Source organism: Saccoglossus kowalevskii, chromosome 9, assembly GCF_978046115.1.
Source record: "Saccoglossus kowalevskii chromosome 9, keSacKowa6.1, whole genome shotgun sequence".
Lineage (NCBI taxonomy): Eukaryota > Metazoa > Hemichordata > Enteropneusta > Harrimaniidae > Saccoglossus > Saccoglossus kowalevskii.
This window is the reverse complement of record NC_140649.1, coordinates 28,725,859-28,745,200: the sequence shown is the minus strand read 5'-3', so window position 1 is coordinate 28,745,200 and position 19,342 is coordinate 28,725,859. Positions and strand designations below refer to the sequence as shown.

The 19,342-nt window shown below is 33.5% G+C and overlaps 1 protein-coding gene and 1 non-coding gene across 2 annotated transcripts; one reads left to right on the top strand and one right to left on the bottom strand.

Annotated features, from left to right (window-relative positions):
* The first annotated feature begins 3,866 nt into the window (after positions 1-3,866).
* LOC144361891 (U5 spliceosomal RNA) lies at positions 3,867-3,985 on the top strand. The gene has a single exon (XR_013422506.1). It is a non-coding gene; the product is annotated as a U5 spliceosomal RNA (small nuclear RNA).
* A 6,862-nt stretch (positions 3,986-10,847) lies between these two features.
* Positions 10,848-19,134, bottom strand: LOC144357816 (S-methyl-5'-thioadenosine phosphorylase-like). Its single transcript, XM_078011836.2, has 7 exons — positions 19,040-19,134; positions 16,731-16,817; positions 16,113-16,171; positions 14,649-14,919; positions 13,847-14,086; positions 12,953-13,075; positions 10,848-11,085 (listed from the first exon to the last, which is right to left on the bottom strand). The coding sequence occupies exons 1-7, from the start codon at positions 19,055-19,057 to the stop codon at positions 11,035-11,037; spliced, it is 849 nt and encodes a 282-aa protein (XP_077867962.2). The 5' UTR covers positions 19,058-19,134; the 3' UTR covers positions 10,848-11,034.
* Between the last annotated feature and the right edge of the window lie 208 nt (positions 19,135-19,342).

The window sequence follows — 19,342 nt, the reverse complement described above, 5'->3', positions numbered from 1 at the left end:
TGAGGATACTGCAAAGTATGCACGAAGACAGTACAGCGGAAGTATCGAACAACAGAGGGCTCTGTCATGGGAAAAATTAAATGTTAAAATCTATTGGGTTGTCCATATTTATTTACGTTGCTACTATGATCAAAATCAGTTATCAAAAAATGAATGTATATTTTATAATCATAATTGGTATGGAAAAGATTTGATTAAGAGGACACGATGATTTATGAAATTGAAAATGGGTACTCAATATAATAGAGATTGATTCATTTGTGAAAGCACAAAAATTAAAATGTTTCACCTCTGATGTTTGAAAATAGACCATTTTCCGTTCACTGCGAGAATTACGCGTTATGCGTGAAATCGAACGTAAAAACAGGACAAACAAAGGTCATAGCGTCGTAGTGGCGTCAAACATCGCGTGGGATTCGACTAACGCGAAGTATTTTGGGGGACATTTCCATGTTTAATAATGTGCTGTCCACATTTGATGATAGGCAATTTTGATTAAGTAAGGGTATTCGGAAGCAATATTCCTCTGTCGAAGATCGGCCGGTCGATGTGAGTTACGAAATAAAGAAATTCTAGTTCAAAATCAAATCGTTCGATTTTTGCGGCAGACGTTCGACGCGCGTTTTTCATACATCTCGCGAGATCTCGCAGTTGTACGGAAAATCATCTATTATTTTCATGCATACATACTACCATCTCATCTACATTAAGTGTATTTCAAAATTACAAATTAAATTATTTGAGTGTAATATGTTCGACTCCCCGATATCATTATAAACAATAATTTTAATAAAAAATCTTCATAAAAATTGTTATTGGCTTTAATTAATAAAATATTATATTATTATAATAATATACTGATGGTAAATTCATTGTCATGTCATTGTTCAGAATGTTTATTTACCTACTCTAAATATCGTTTATTGACGAGTCAGCTACTTTTCACGTCATGCACTCGATTCTGCACTCGATTCAAAGATCAGATCAAATGTGACCATGACAATGATTTCAAACTATCCTCTCTATATTGCAAAGGAGTGCTGACATAAGTTGTTGACTTTCATCTGAAACTGCATGGCTCGTTAAGCAAAAGATAATCTTCGATTCTCTGGGGAAGTTTCAAAGCTTTTATTTTGTTTGTGCAGTTCGTCACCACGATAGTTCTAACAATACATCTGCATTGATGTTGTAGTGACCGAGGCTGGGTTGACAATTTGCCAAAATCTGCACAGAAATTTAAATATTGGGCCTCATTATATTCTGTAGACTGACAATAAGTTGATGGGGATTTGTCGCGTGCATTAGCGCGAATTATGTTAATATCAATGTCAAAATTCCAATTTGGGAAAGTATTAACCATAAGTCCCATTGCTGTAATGTTAGGATATGATTTTGAAAAAAATACATGCATAGTTTGGCTTGTGGTGTTGCAGAGTATTGCTCCTCTCCGGATCATGGCCACAACGCACATACACGCGGTATTAAAAGGTTCCGGATAAAGGCTGCACATTTCACGGAGAGCCACGTCCAATGACGTCGAACCTTCGGAGTCTACAGCATTGATATCACGAATGCTTTGAACAAGAAAAGGCAGCAGAGAAACCCATGAACTTGTGCCAAGGTACCGCCAATGTTCATATATGAAATGTAATAGCGTATGTTTGCTGTCACTAATCGCATTGATGTCGGCTCCTTGTTCAAGAAGGAATCTTAAGCAACTAACAGTTGTTCTGCTTTCACGAACCGCAAAGAACAACATGGGAACACAAGAATGGTCCTTCATTCCAAGGCGTATTGGCCCACATTCTGAATTAATGTTTGCCCCATATCGAAGCAGAAGTTGGAGAATAGAGAGGTCACGGTAGCGTTGAAGGGCGAAGTGAAAGGATGTTATCCTACACCGACTCTTTACACTATTAGGATCAGCCCCATGTTTAAGAAGAGTGTCGAGCATGTCGTACATTTGTTGTCTATGTTGTTTGTTATCGTAATTGATGTCGTAATTATTGATCGTCATAAAAAGAAGTTCGTCTTCGACATGTGCGCCATTGTCTAAAAGTAGCTGCATGGCTTTGTTGTTGGTGGCTTTACAGGCGCAATACATCGGGGAAGTACGCAATTCTGAATCTCCTGATACAGCATACATGTCTTGTTCTTTGTATCGCGTTTTATCGCATTCGCTCACATCTAGACCGTGTTTTATCAACACTTCTAAGCACTTAGGGTAGCGTAGCCTGCCGCATACCATAATAGCTACATTGGCCGGAGTTACGGTATATCTATGAATCCAGGCATGTGCGTGGGAGTGGGGCGTGTCGGGTGGGTTACGACGGGCTGACGGTCCACAACTTGAACAGCGAGGTCCTGTAATGATTCTGAATTGAAAGTCTACTGGAAAACCTGCCCTGAGAAGTGTCTCCAATTCGTCGTGGTTGTTCCCTTCCAACGCGTCCATGTATAACGATTCCATTCTGTGGCGTTCCGCGATTGTCGGATTCTCGCTGTATTTGTAAATTCTATGTCCGGTTATGTTGAACCTCTGCACATACGACGGCAACTGGCCCATGTTTTCTGGATTCCCGTATATATGTATTGACCCCAACAAAACACAAACGCATGCGCGGTGACACGGAAAATTAGGGAGCTAGCAATTCTATTGCTGGTGGGAGGGCATATTTGGGTGAGTGAGACTCAACTTAAAGAACATATCCGTAATATTAATAATGAAAATTGAAAATTGTACACATAACGGTGTAACGCCTCGGTAGTAACACACGAAATGCCTAAAAATCAATTTCGCGTTTGTCGGATCTAACGCGATGATTTGAAGCGGAGGGGGGGGGGGGGGGGGGTCTTCACCTGTGCACGCGCGAGAGTCCCAAGCGACAATAACAACACACGCTAAAAACGCAAAGGCAAAGACACGCTATGGCCATCTGACGCATGCGCAGGTCACCACAATGCTATGACCTTTGTTCCACTTTTACGTTTGATTTCAAGCCTAAGGGAAAATAGTATATTAAAGCGCGGTAGTCGTCGCGCTGCGCATGTGCGAGATATATGGGTCTCATATAAACAAAGATGGCGACTTTGACTGTTGCGCTGATCAACGAGTACAAACGTTTCCAAGCTTTAATTAGGTAAAGTTCATGTGATTGGAAGATATCGAAATAGTTACCGGCGGTAAACAGGCGGTGCATAACGCCCCCAGATCAAACCTCATACTATTACTTGTGATTTCCATTTGTAGTGCGCATTGGATTGTGGGAAAATCAATGTTTATCAACACAAATTTCGCACATGCATAGCGCGACGACTACTGCGCTTTAATCATAGTTCTAATATAGTGTTACTCCTATCCGAACTTCACTGCCAAGGTCCTAGAAGCCTACTTAACTTCCTATTGTTACGTGGACTCGGGAAACAATATGAAGGTAAACCAGGCTAGATCCACAGCAACGGCGTACTGCACTGGAAAAGATATTAAACTTAATGAGAAAAACGTGCCGAAACATGAATTACCCAGAGAGAATTTTGTTCCCACACATTTGACACATTCTCATACACTTAATATCAGATACCCGTCCAACCACAAGTGTTCCCCCCCCCCGAGGAATGAACAATTGCGCATGCGTTACGAGTATGCAAATGTGCTGTATATGTATTTATATTTAAGTATGTCATATTTAAAACTTATAAGGATATAGATTACAAATTGTACTTTAATGTATAATGTAATTATAATAAATCAAGGCGAATGTACTGAAACTCATTTTTTTTGAAATTACATCAATGTCATTGGGTACTCACCGTATCCAATGTGTTGACTGTCATCATACACTGCCTACACCTAGCCACATGGCTAGTTACTCTGGTTTTTCTGCAGACCGTATAAATCTTTCGCCTTTTACTAAAGATTTCCGTGCAGAGGAACAACTAATGAGTCTTTAACCAATTTTTGATAACCCTGCTTAATTGTGGGGTAATAAAACAATAAAAGATAGAACTAAACATTTATATTCTAATTAGAATTTAAAGGGCGGTGGTCGTCACGCAGCGCGTGCTCTACTTCCATGTAGACAAAAAATGTATTTTACATGCCTTGTGTACGTCGCCAAGAGTCCCATATCGAACAGGACGCGGCATGACGACCACCGCCCTTTAAGGTTGCTCGATATAGTTAAATCAATGAATTTGTTTTTATATTTTGGGGGTCTATAGCTTTACAGATGTCTGAAAACATTTTGGGTCACGGACTAAATGGTCACAGACTTAATTTGCGAGGTAAACATTATGTATATTACAGAGGAAATACGTATTGGTACTCATCAGGGAAAAAAGTAAAATATGACTCACTTGATTGTAAAAGTTACTTGCGATCTTTTAAAACTATAATAAATAACAACAGCAATCAGTCAAGTTCCAGGAGAATGATGATAAAAGCCACAATCTGTTTTATATTCCAAAACATAGAAAACGGTCATAGCTATTTCTGTGGCAAAATTCACTTCATCTACCGTCAGCACTTGATCATTCAGCGTCCAGAAATGTCACAACAATATTTAATATTACAACAAGGAGCTAATTGGCAGAGTATTAGAAATAATGGGGGGGGGGGGGGCAGGAGCTAGAGGTTGTAATGTTACAACCTCCAGCGCCTGGGTGGGGGGGGGTAACAGCCATGAAATATTTAGCAAAGGACAGATTTGTCATAGAGGTTAAAATATGTCTGTGAGTCCAATCGAATTGCAGTCAGGTAAATCAAATTTAGTACAATGACTTTCATTCAGGTAAATCAAATTTAGTACAATGACTTTCATTCAGGTAAATCAAATTTAGTACAATGACTTTCATTCAGGTAAATCAAATTTAGTACAATGACTTTCATTCAGGTAAATCAAATTTAGTACAATGACTTTCATTCAGGTAAATCAAATTTAGTACAATGACTTTCATTCAGGTAAATCAAATTTAGTACAATGACTTTCATTCAGGTAAATCAAATTTAGTACAATGACTTTCATTCAGGTAAATCAAATTTAGTACAATGACTTTCATTCAGGTAAATCAAATTTAGTACAATGACTTTCATTCAGGTAAATCAAATTTAGTACAATGACTTTCATTCAGGTAAATCAAATTTAGTACAATGACTTTCATTCAGGTAAATCAAATTTAGTACAATGACTTTCATTCAGGTAAATCAAATTTAGTACAATGACTTTCATTCAGGTAAATCAAATTTAGTACAATGACTTTCATTCAGGTAAATCAAATTTAGTACAATGACTTTCATTCAGGTAAATCAAATTTAGTACAATGACTTTCATTCAGGTAAATCAAATTTAGTACAATGACTTTCATTCAGGTAAATCAAATTTAGTACAATGACTTTCATTCAGGTAAATCAAATTTAGTAGTCATATTTATTCAGGTAAATCAAATTTAGTACAATGACTTTCATTCAGGTAAATCAAATTTAGTACAATGACTTTCATTCAGGTAAATCAAATTTAGTACAATGACTTTCATTCAGGTAAATCAAATTTAGTACAATGACTTTCATTCAGGTAAATCAAATTTAGTACAATGACTTTCATTCAGGTAAATCAAATTTAGTACAATGACTTTCATTCAGGTAAATCAAATTTAGTACAATGACTTTCATTCAGGTAAATCAAATTTAGTACAATGACTTTCATTCAGGTAAATCAAATTTAGTACAATGACTTTCATTCAGGTAAATCAAATTTAGTACAATGACTTTCATTCAGGTAAATCAAATCTTAGTACGATCACTTTCATTCAGGTAAATCAAATCTTAGTACGATCACTTTCATTCAGGTAAATCAAATCTTAGTACGACCACTTTCATTCAGGTAAATCAAATCTTAGTATGATCACTTTCATTCGGGTAAATCAAATCTTAGTACGATCACTTTCATTCAGGTAAAGCAAATCTTAGTATGATCACTTTCATTCAGGTAAATCAAATCTTAGCACGATCACTTTTATTCAGGTAAATAAAATCTTAGTATGATCACTTTCATTCAGGTAAATCAAATCTAGTATGATCACTTTCATTCAGGTAAATCAAATCTTAGTACGATCACTTTTATTCAGGTAAATCAAATCTTAGTACGATCACTTTTATTAAGGTAAATCAAATCTTAGTATGATCACTTTCATTCAGGTAAATCAAATCTAGTACGATCACTTTCATTCAGGTAAATCAAATCTTAGTACGATCACTTTCATTCAGGTAAATCAAATCTTAGTACGATCACTTTTATTCAGGTAAATCAAATCTTAGTATGATTACTTTCATTCAGGTAAATCAAATCTTAGTACGATCACTTTCATTCAGGTAAATCAAATCTTAGTACGATCACTTTCATTCAGGTAAATCAAATCTTAGTACGATCACTTTTATTCAGGTAAATCAAATCTTAGTATGATCACTTTCATTCAGGTAAATCAAATCTAGTACATCACTTTTATTCAGGTAAATCAAATCTTAGTACAATCACTTTCATTCAGGTGAATCAAATCTAGTACGATCACTTTCATTCAAGTAAATCAAATCTAGTACGATCACTTTCATTCAGGTAAATCAAATCTAGTATGATTACTTTCATTCAGGTAAATGAAATCTTAGTACATCACTTTCATTCAGGTAAATCAAATCTAGTATGATTACTTTCATTCAGGTAAATCAAATCTAGTATGATTACTTTCATTCAGGTAAATGAAATCTAGTACGATCACTTTCATTCAGGCAAATCAAATCTAGTATGATTACTTTCATTCAGGTAAATCAAATCTTAGTACGATCACTTTTATTCAGGTAAATCAAATCTTAGTATGATTACTTTCATTCAGGTAAATCAAATCTTAGTACGATCACTTTCATTCAGGTAAATCAAATCTTAGTACGATCACTTTCATTCAGGTAAATCAAATCTTAGTACGATCACTTTTATTCAGGTAAATCAAATCTTAGTATGATCACTTTCATTCAGGTAAATCAAATCTAGTACATCACTTTTATTCAGGTAAATCAAATCTTAGTACAATCACTTTCATTCAGGTAAATCAAATCTAGTACGATCACTTTCATTCAAGTAAATCAAATCTAGTACGATCACTTTCATTCAGGTAAATCAAATCTAGTACGATCACTTTCATTCAAGTAAATCAAATCTAGTACATCACTTTTATTCAGGTAAATCAAATCTTAGTACAATCACTTTCATTCAGGTAAATCAAATCTTAGTACGATCACTTTCATTCAAGTAAATCAAATCTAGTACGATCACTTTCATTCAGGTAAATCAAATCTAGTATGATTACTTTCATTCAGGTAAATGAAATCTTAGTACATCACTTTCATTCAGGTAAATCAAATCTAGTATGATTACTTTCATTCAGGTAAATCAAATCTAGTATGATTACTTTCATTCAGGTAAATGAAATCTAGTACGATCACTTTCATTCAGGCAAATCAAATCTAGTATGATTACTTTCATTCAGGTAAATCAAATCTTAATACATCACTTTCATTCAGGTAAATGAAATCTAGTATGATCACTTTCATTCAGGCAAATCAAATCTAGTACGATCACTTTCATTCAGGTAAATCAAATCTAGTATGATTACTTTCATTCAGGTAAATCAAATCTTAGTACGATCACTTTCATTCAGGTAAATCAAATCTAGTATGATTACTTTCATTCAGGTAAATCAAATCTAGTATGATTACTTTCATTCAGGTAAATCAAATCTTAGTACATCACTTTTATTCAGGTAAATCAAATCTAGTACGATCACTTTCATTCAGGTAAATCAAATCTAGTATGATTACTTTCATTCAGGTAAATCAAATCTAGTACGATCACTTTCATTCAGGCAAATCAAATCTAGTACGATCACTTTCATTCAGGTAAATCAAATCTAGTAGTCATATTTATTCAGATAAATCAGACAGTATGGTATGAATACAAAAAAAACATCTTCTCTTGATATACTGTTATTACCTTGACACAAACCACATGTTATTCACAGCCATAGTGAAATGTTCATCTAGTACCAGAAGTAAATTAATCAGGTAATCCTGTGCTTCTTTTGTAACTTGCATCACATTACATGTATATTAAACCATGCTCACATTTTCAGAAAATGTGAAGTCAGAAAATCATGTTTTTTAAATGCATATGAATAATTTTTAGCCACAATTAAATCCTTGTAAGATACTGGGTACAATGAATACAGACAGGGAAAACAGTTAAAATCTAATAAAATTGATCCATACAATAATAAGTACATGTATAATTAAAAAAAATGTTGCTAATAGGACAGGATGAGAACCTTACAAACATGTTTAGAAAAGTATTCCCAGTTCTGACTTTTCAGATTTGTAAACACAGTCTTGGAGGAAATACAGCAGCCAACTAAAAACAAGTCAGACCTGTGTTAGTGACCACCTTTCAATAAAGACATGCATCCTGCATATAAAGCCCACCGTCAAAAATGACCTGTGACAGCATTTGATGTTAGAAGAATATACATTGTAGTTTACACTAGCCTCTATGCTGTATGTCTCAATTTAATGAAGACAAAAAATATTTCATTTTTATTGCCACCTTCAGTTTACCAAACTGCCATTTAAATATTATTGTTATATTTTCCATCACAAATTAATTAACCTCCATAGTACCTTGGGTGGTCGCTATACACAGCTTTGACTATACAGTGTTAGGGCCACACAGTTACAGTAGTTACACATCGTCCATGGCCATATGACTTACCAGTACCAACATATAGGATTTCAAATTTACAAGACCATTGGCTTTTATCAGTATCCACCATATTGATAAATTAATATTCATAGGCATATTATTTTAATGAAAGTCTCAACATATGAACATCTAAAGTTGTATTGATAAATGTTATATTTCTTTATAGATGTAGGGAAAGGGTTAAAATCACTTTCTGTCATATTAAATTTCAATGTGTCACACACAAACGACATAATGTAGAGAAATCCATTGTTAAGATCATTCTTTTACTCTATATATTTACAATTTGAATTAACATCCACATGATCCAGTCTTAACTTTAAGCAATTTGGTGATAAAATAATTGTGAAAATAAAATGTAAACATATAGACATGATATCCTTAAATGTGTAAATATAGGTAGGCATGTATGTTAACTGAAGTAGCCAATTATCTCAAAGTTTATTCTATACTGTGTATTGACTGTGTTCGTATAATTATTCACATATACGAGCATAACCACTAAAAATACAATTTACAATAACAGGTGCATTTCGACCTCTCCAAATTACAAGCTACTAATCTGACCAGTCCAGTATACGTTTCTGAAAAATACACACACAGAACAATGATACCACATATCATTAATCCCCACAGTTGATACAAAATTTGCCAAAAAAAAATGAATGGCCCATAGACTAACAACAACAGTTTGAATTTGTGTATACATGATGTATAAACGATGTATTTTACATGTAATTGTATACGTGATATGGCACCCGTATAAAACATGACATGTGCAGTGTGTTGTGACAACAGCAACAACAGCTGTGACACACTGTATAACAGTACATTAATTATATCACTGTCTGGCAGCGCTTGCATAATTCCTGCAGGTCAAAAGTTCCATTTGAATATCTTCCACATTAAACTAAACCGGAATTGTTTCCCTAATTACATAAAATTGAAAAAAATTTTACAGAATAATAAGTAGAATGTACATTTATTCCAGAGATGAATAATAATTGCCATGGTAACACATCACATTGATACTTAGTTTTCCAGTTCTACTCAATCACAAGCTTTTTTTTAATTAGATTATTAATATTATCTCTTATGAGAAAAGTTGAGAATACAATACTTCACCTTGATATTAGATAAATAGTACTAATAGATTAGTGTTGATATCACGAACAGATAATGACCTATCTTGACATAAATACAAATAGCACTGATAATATTTAAATCTTATGCAAATTTATGTTTATAACATTTTAATAACTACTACAACGTAAACTTATACAAAAATTTGTGTTGCCATGGTTACATAATATGCATACATTATAATCCGAGAGATGAAGAGGGGCTCCACAGTGCTGAGATTTTGAGTTATTGTGATGGGGACCCAACATCAAAAAAAGTCATTTTTGCGAATATACTAAACCAAAACTTGAATGACTGGTCATTCCACGCGTTTAGCTTGACTAATATTAGTTAGTCTGTTTACAATAAACCAGTGTGAATTCTACTCCAAAATGTGTCAAACTACCAGCAAGGATATAGTGTAAAAATTATAATAATGATATCAATTTAGTGATATGAATATTTGATGACATTTGTGGAGATGTTGTCGCTATAGACGCTTAACCCACTGAGGATGATCAATACAGTTTCATCAAAACCATTGCTAATTTTCTCATTGGGAGTTTATTTCATTATAATCTATTAACAATAACATAAAGGGGGTCAGCTACTTTGTTGTTCGGAAAGTTTTATGTTTATATAGTGCATTAATACACGGGTTCCAAGAGAAAAAAATAATACATGACCATTTCATTTCATTATTTTACAGAGAATCATGGAGTTACACTCTAAACATATGATGAAAAAATAAATACGAAAAAAAAAATTCTTTAAATTGGCATTATATACACCCTCATTTCGCCCATATTCCTACTAGCATGGATTTTGTGCCCTATGGTGCACATATAACAAAATGGAAATTGTATTGAACATCCTAAATGTATGTACCTGTATACCTGTATTAAGAACTTCTGTTTTAAGTAGCCCAGTGAAATGTTACGATATATTGCCACTTTCTTGACATCACAGAAATAACATAGGTTACAGTAAAGTTTTAAGACACTAGTTGCAGAATTTCGAAGTAAACATCAGTGATACAAAACTAGTACAGCAAGGCCATCATGGTCTTATGATAACAACATTGGTTTTCCTTAAATTGTATTCCTGAGTACCCTTAACTTGACGTGCTAGGAGGTGGTAACATCACTGACTCCCTAGCTGTGTCCTAAAAAAGAGATTACCATAGAAATTATTAAAAGTGGTTAACTTGATCAGTTTTTATTTTAACACTACATGCTAGTAGCTAAAAATATTTATTAATTTGTCTCATAGTGTCATTAATTTCTTGTTATGGAGCAATATTTAAAAAAACAAGCAGCCTATCGGCTGAGATAGCTCCGCTGTTAGCAATGCACATTTCAATTGAAGAACTGAAGACATCACTAGAAAATGAACAATATGTATAGTATCAAAGCAATCGGACTTACAGTTTTTAACAAGAAGTCGAAAATAACACTTTCTACCAAAAATGACAAAAATATTCACCAAAATGAGAGAATTGAAGATATCATCACGAAATGAACAAATCTGAGAAAGGTCTACATGTAGTATCTATATATGTAATATCAAAGCAATTGAACTTTTGGTTTTTAACAAAAAGTCGAAAATATCACTTTTTAACAAAAATGACAAAAATATTCACCAAAATTAAAGAATTGAAGATATCATCACAAAATGAATAAATCTGAGAGAGGTCCACATGTAGTACCTATATATGTAATATCAAAGCAATCGGACTTACAGTTTTTAACAAGAAGTCGAAAATATCACTTTTTACCAAAAATGACAAAAATATTCACCAAAATTAAAGAATTGAAGATATCATCACAAAATGAACAAATCTGAGAGAGGTCCACATGTAGTACCTATATATGTAATATTAAAGCAATTGGACTTACAGTTTTTAACAAGAAGTCGAAAATATCACTTTTTACCAAAAATGACAAAAATATTCACCAAAATTAAAGAATTGAAGATATCACCACGAAGTGAACAAATCATGTAGTACCTATATATGTAGTATCAAAGCAATTGGACTTGCGGTTTTTAACAAGAAGTCGAAAATATCACTTTTTACCAAAAATGCCAAAAATATTCACCAAAATTAGAGAATTGAAGATATCAACATGAAATGAACAAACCTTAGAGAGGTCTACCCAAGGTACATATACACCAAGTATCAAAGCATTCAGGCTTGTAGTTTTCAAGAAGAAGTCGAAAAAGTAAAACATTGACAAGGACGAAGACGGACAATCACTCATATGATAAGCTCCGCTCGACAAAGTCGACAGCGGAGCTAAAAAGTCATTGATATGACAAGAGTCCCTGCTGTGCAATAGTAAACAAAACTGAAAATGAGAAATTTTGAAACAAATACATTGTACATAACATGATGTATGATATATGTGTAAAGTTTTATTGTATTCAGAAAATTAGGGCATTATTTTGGTGAGAATAGTATTTACATAGGTGTTTGGCCTGAAGTCTGAAAACTATCACAATATCAAACAAATTTAGGTTCAGTCAGGTTTTCCCATAAGACCCAAAAAGTGTGTTTTATATGGGTTTATTTTCACTAAATTTTGATGAGTTAAATGTAAAATATAGGAAAAAAGGTAAGTTTGCTAAATAAATTTTATTTCCACTGAATCATCCATTCATTGAAAATATGTTCCATAGGAAAATAAATTAAAAGTATTTTTTTAGTTTTCATTACCAATTAGGACTCCCCAAAAAAAATGGGGTGGTGAGGCAATTTTTTTCCCTTAAATACTTTTAGACACTTCGTCAACAGAGGGCGCTGTACAATGTCTGGGAAAAAGTCAACAATTTTTATGGTGGTGAACAAGCTGACCAGAAATTTTAGCAAGTGTTCCACAACAGGTGCTGACATATAAATAGCATTTTAGTAAAACGAAAATTTAGTATATTTAAAAGGATATACTGTATTCACAACAATAAATTGCCTCTAGCCGTTAATAACTCCATTTTTGAACTTGAATTTCCATTCCATTATAGTATTGAATACTGACCTGATGGGCTTCAATAACTTCTGTCCAGTCTTTCTGTGCTATCATGGGAATCACTTTAAACAAAATATTTTTAGCCTTTTCTGCGTTATCTTTAAACGTCTTTAAAACAGCTTCCACACTCACCTGAAATGTACACAATCAAGTATGAAAAAGTGACATACATTACATGATACTTGTACTTCTGTGATAAATATATAAAAAATGACATTAACAAAAATCAGTATTTTTACAGAATAACAATGCAATTTTGTGATCATCTAGCAATTCGTGAGATTTCTTTAATTTGCACAAAATCTTCATCGCATACTATCGCATACCTAACCTTTGCACGAAGACAGTACAGCAGAAGTCAATGCATGGCGTACTGCCCGAGTGCATACTTTGAGGTATTCTCGTAATAACCTCATAAGTATATATTTTTGAACACATTGTGTGTTATATCTGCTTTATCTGTGAACACATTGTGAACAGATCGTGTTGGAACCCAGCTTTTTTTCAATTTTGGATATTTTAATGTTTTAAATTTTAGTACAATGTATTCACATCAGTGACTATAACACATCATCTGCTGAAAGCCTCCATGAATCAAAATTATGTCAGCATCTATTTCACCACCAGTTTCTTCTGTTCATCACAAATTCACAAAATAGTCTTTTTAAAAGTCTGCACTTTCCTTCAGAAGATTTGGACAAAAATAGCCAAATTTTTTTGAGTAAAAACCGTACATTCACTCAAATTGTCTGTTGGCTCCAAAATTAGGGTTCATTTCCAGAAATATTGAAGAATATAAGGAAACACATTTTGGTGAGAAAGTCTGGTGGTTTAAATTATCTGTACTAACTACACATTGATATTGTTTTGATAAATTGAGTCAGCACTAACGATCTCTCTTACCGTTTCCCCGGATTCTTTCCAACAATCATAATCAGTTGCCATGGCAACACTAGCATAACAAAGACCAGCTTCCTTTGCTAGTACAACTTCAGGCACAGTGGTCATGTTAATGACATCAGCTCCCCAACTGCGAAACATGCGACTCTCAGCAACAGTTGAAAATCTTGGTCCTTCTATGGTAACCATGGTTCCTGATGAGTGCGCTGTAATACCCAACTCTTTGCATGCTTCAATATAAACCTGCAACAAAATGACTTTTTTTTGTGATTTGAGAGATTTATAAGATATACAAGGGTGTGATGAAGATCGCAGATAAACTGACGTCACATGAAATATAATCACAAAATCGCAAGACAACCCTACATTTTTAGAAATCATAATTCAAATTAATAATTCTGTGAAAAAAATTAAACTGATTCATGTTCATCTCAAATTATTTTTTTTTAGTGTCCTTTCTTATTCGCAAAGCAATGCCATTTTTAATGCGTCATTGAACTTGTTAATTTCTGTTACACACATGTGCCACAGAGCCGGCTTGACTAACTTTGTAACAATTGTTTATTTAAAAAACTTGCAATGAATCGAACTCTAAAATGTTCTATATTTTAGGATTTTTGTTTGATTGGCCAATCAGTTAGAATACCCAAAATTTATAAATTTGTTGTGCAACAACAAAAATCGGCAAACTTTGACAAATTTTCCTTCGGTTAAATTTATTATTGCTTGAAATATGCAAGACACGTGTTATTACACACAGTAAAATTACACATAAACATGACAAACACCCTTTGCATATACTAACCTGCCGCGTATGTTCACAAAACGGTGTGTGCATTGGAATATGACAGACACCTCTTGGGCTGCTATATGAACCGTCATAAAATGTTTGTTGACGTTTAGTTGTGCGGTCAATAAACTGATCTAGGATGACCACATCACCTGGTTTGATTTCCTCTCGTAGTGATCCACAGGCGGTTGTCACTAATAAATGCGTACATCCTTCGGCTTTCAGTGCATGTATATTGGCACGATAATTTATATTCGTTGGCATTATAGAATGACCACGGCCATGCCTATTTGTAAAAAGACAAAATACATTGATTAGATTTTTTAGGTAATAGATATTTTCTTGAGATAATGAAAAATGCAAAAGCCCTTTCACTATACCTTAAAGATACTATCTATAAATCCCCTGATTAAAAGTTGCGAGAATATTGAAGTTATTATTTTGATATTTTTTTAGTCTTTATTTTTTCAGTTTTACTGTTTGTTATTATTACATGTTTATTTATGTCTTGTTATTCTCTTTACCTTACTAAATCCTCTGATGATTTACTTGTGTAATATAGTTATTATTGAGACAGGGTTCAGATTTATAATGCAAGTAATTGGTAATAGATATTACTGAAATATAGGTGAAATGGCAATGTTGATAGCTTCATAATCTTATGAAACTCAAGTAGAGATTCCAGTTGTGAGTCTACATCATCATTTCCAACTACTGTAAACTACTTAATTTTAGCTGGAATTAATTTTCGCTGAAAAGGATTTTTGGGTGTTTTGTATGGAATTTATTTTCACTGATTTTTGATGAGTTGAATGTAAAAGATAGAAAAAAGGTATATTCACTGGATTTTATTTTCACTGAAGCATCCTTTCAGCGAAAATAGATTTCAAGCGAAAAAATAAAGTATTCTACAGTATGTCTGACCAACTATCTATGCAAGTCACATTAAACATACAAAACTTGTGTTACAGGCCACCTTCTTGTAAAATACACTTACATGGTTGACAGCTCCCACCTTCTTAAAGGTAACTAATAAGAGCTTTTATTTATAGCACCATACAAATTACTATTACAAGCACAAAAATATCGCAAAGTGAACACTCAGGCAGTTTGTGATCGCTTCGATCAATTTCGATTTTGTTTGTTTTTGTCCATGAGAAAAACATACTTTGCTCTCAATGGCAAAGTTAATATGGTAACTAGTTTTAAATACAGGGGAGCTAGAGGGCCCCTTTGGGAGGTCAGTGATTTAGAGGTCAAATCTGCATATTATGATTGGTCACAATCATATTGATTATACTGCTCTATTAGCATAAATAAACAAACCTTGTTTTGCGAGCATTTTTAATTCAATACTCAGTTCAACAACAAAAAATATATCTAAATGACTCATTTAGAATGTGGGTCTTCAAATCCATGTGTGTGTTATTCTCTTTGACCTCCCAGGCCGTACCTTGATTTAAAAGGAAAATAACTTACCGTGCAAGTAAGACACACTCTACGTCACTGATCTTGCCAAGAATCAAAGCATCTGATGGCTGAAAGTAACACATTGGGAATAAAAAAACATAACAAATAATTTGTGTGTGAGATATAATTTACTGCTGAAAAACACACTGTTAATTACTATGGCAACAGTTTGGTACAGATAAAACAATAACTACCTCATAGCATATCAACTATCTGAAGTATTACCATATTACCAATAAATTATTTGTTTATTTGAAAAAAAAAAAATCTTATCAATATAAATGTCTAGAAAATCCTTGTAATATCAGTAAAACCAACGAATATGATTATGTTGTTCAAAACCTAATACATTACATTAATTACTTTCATTCCACGTTGTCACTAGTCTTACACTGACTCCAGGACTTTCATTACATTTGGTCACTAGTCTTACACTGACTCCGGAACTTTCATTACATGTGGTCACTAGTCTTACACTGACTCCGGAACTTTCATTGCATGTGACCATCTTTTAGTCTGTCTGACTAAATGTTTACGTTCATGATAAAACCACAGGACTCCTCGAGATTGAACAATGTGATTCAAAAACAATGCTATTAGAAGTAGCTCATCACATGCAATACTTACCTTGCCATATGGAGTTTCTACAAACTTCTCTTGTCTATCTTGGAACAGATCAGGATTGTCCACACCAGAACCACCAATGATACCAATCTGTAAAAATATCACATACAGTTGAAGAATGAATAACAAGAAACATGCTTTCATTTATAACCTCCAGCAAACAGTCTCCTGGTAGAATATGATGATCAGCATTAAAATTAACTGAAGCCTGGTAAATTATAATCATGGTACATATATGATGAGATAATTATTAAAAAAAAACCTGCAGACACACCTTTATCTTTCCCTCAGCATCACCATAGCACAAATAAGAACACATTTTTTTGAAACAGCAGATATACAACAGTTGCTATATAAATAGTGATATCAATACATGTGTTAATCCAAAATTAAACCAGTCTAAATATACTATACTGTAATCCTTACTTTAAATATAACCCTGATGACTAAATGATTGTTTTTGTACCTGGCCGAATTTTAAGAATTATATTATTTGATATTTCATGAATAAGAAATGTCAAGGTGAATTGATATATTATATACTGTGTGTGTTTATTTTATGCTAGATGGTAAATTGCTAGAGTAAAATGAAATCAATTGTTTTTGCACAAATGAGGTAGTATGCGTAATATAAAGACTTGATATGCATATACATGTACAAAAAACAGCTCCAAATTGTTCTCTCATTAGAGATTAATTTCGACAGGTTTCACTACATAAATATACATGATTGTTTAAAAGGAAGTAGAATGATACTAATGTGTGTAATTGCATAGAGACTGATCACAGAAATATTTAAAGAATAACAAAGTAAAATTTGAAATTAAAATTGGCATTCTGTTTTATTTGCGAGGGTGATTTATAAATATCAATGTGTGATAAAATTCATATAATGGGCTACATCACCAATTCCACTTGTAAGACATAAATGACAGCTGTATTTCTGTAGAGATCTTTTTCAACTGGTAATGAATTTCTGCAGAGCCTTAGTTTTGTAATTGATAGTTTCACAATACAGTAACTATTTCACATTTTTGACTCGGAATGATGCCATTTTAAACTTCTTTGGGATTTAATCTCTCATTTCACAAGAGTTTGTAATGAATAAATTGTCAGTTATAATTACAGTCTGCATTCAAATCTCAGGTAAACAATCAATGTATTTTCCATGCATTCAGCCAAATAAAATAGGTAAATCTATCTACCCATTTTGGTAGAAAATCAAAAAGTTTATTTTGTGCAAATGAGCACAAACTATTTATTTCTATGCAAATTAGCTATGGTCATTCTACCAATGTCTGTGCATTGCACTCTAGAGCATCTATGTATCATGTTTCAATGAAATGTAATGATTAGTACCTGAAATCATGACACTACAAACCTAGTTTGTAGTTCCATGCTGAAATATAGACAGAAAAGTAAAAATTAACTAATTATGCAAATTAGTAATAAATATGCACAGATATTGAGCCAAAACCTATCAGGTCTGTACACCATCCTTTGACATCCACCTATGTACCAAGTATCATTGAAATATTTCTTACACTGGATACCAGCCGATACACCCCCCCCCCCTCTCATAGAGACTGTGTACAGCCAGAGGTACATTACTTGGGGTTTGCAACTCGCATAGTACTGTATGGTGACATCATGTCAAGATCCCATTCAAGTCTCTTCTCGTAGATAGCGAGACTGAGGCTACCCCCTTCTGACATGACGCATATCAATATTCAAGGTTTGTAATGAAAAAAATAAACTTTTCTTGTCACTATCATAGTGAAAAATGTAATACATCGAAAATGTACAGAAAATATAGTTCTCGTAATCCGTCATATCGTGGGCAGCTATTTTGATCCACCTGGACATCCCAGTATCCTAGTTACCTCGGGCATGCACATTCGCATTTTTTCTGAGTTGGAACGCTTATGCGAGAGCGAGATTGTGACGGGATCTTGGTATCATGTCACCGTAGTTACAAACCCCAAGTAATGTACCTCTGGTACAGCTGATCATAGTTCCTGTGCTCCCTGTGATGGGGATAAGTCATAAAGGTTTCATGTACATGCAGGCAACAACACTCCCATAAGGAAATATATAATATTAAACAAATCAATTTTTTACCAATCATACTTGAGACATGGGTTGACGTGGTATTTGCCTCCAGTCATATACATATGTATAATTACAGAATCAACATGTGCACAATCTGTCAATCTTTAATACACCCAGCTACCCATACTTGCTAATAAAAAACTATTTGCTAGTTGCCAGTTCAAATTAATCATATATTTCGAATATTTATGTGTACTTACCTTTATTTTATGTGACATCTCGATATGTGCGAATATGAGAATTACTGAGAATTATTAAGCGAATCTTTGCAACGCGGGTGAAAGGTCACACTCATTCACAAAAACGAAAAGTCTCGCGGAAACCGAGAGTCTAACGTGACTAACAACCTCATTCACAACTTCCTAGTTATACACCATTTTATCAATTAATTACTTAACAATTTTAAATTTAATTTAACTGATTTTCAATATTATGATGTAATTAAACATTATAATTTCAAAATGTAGGTTTCATACAACTGGATCAATTTACACGTGGCGTAA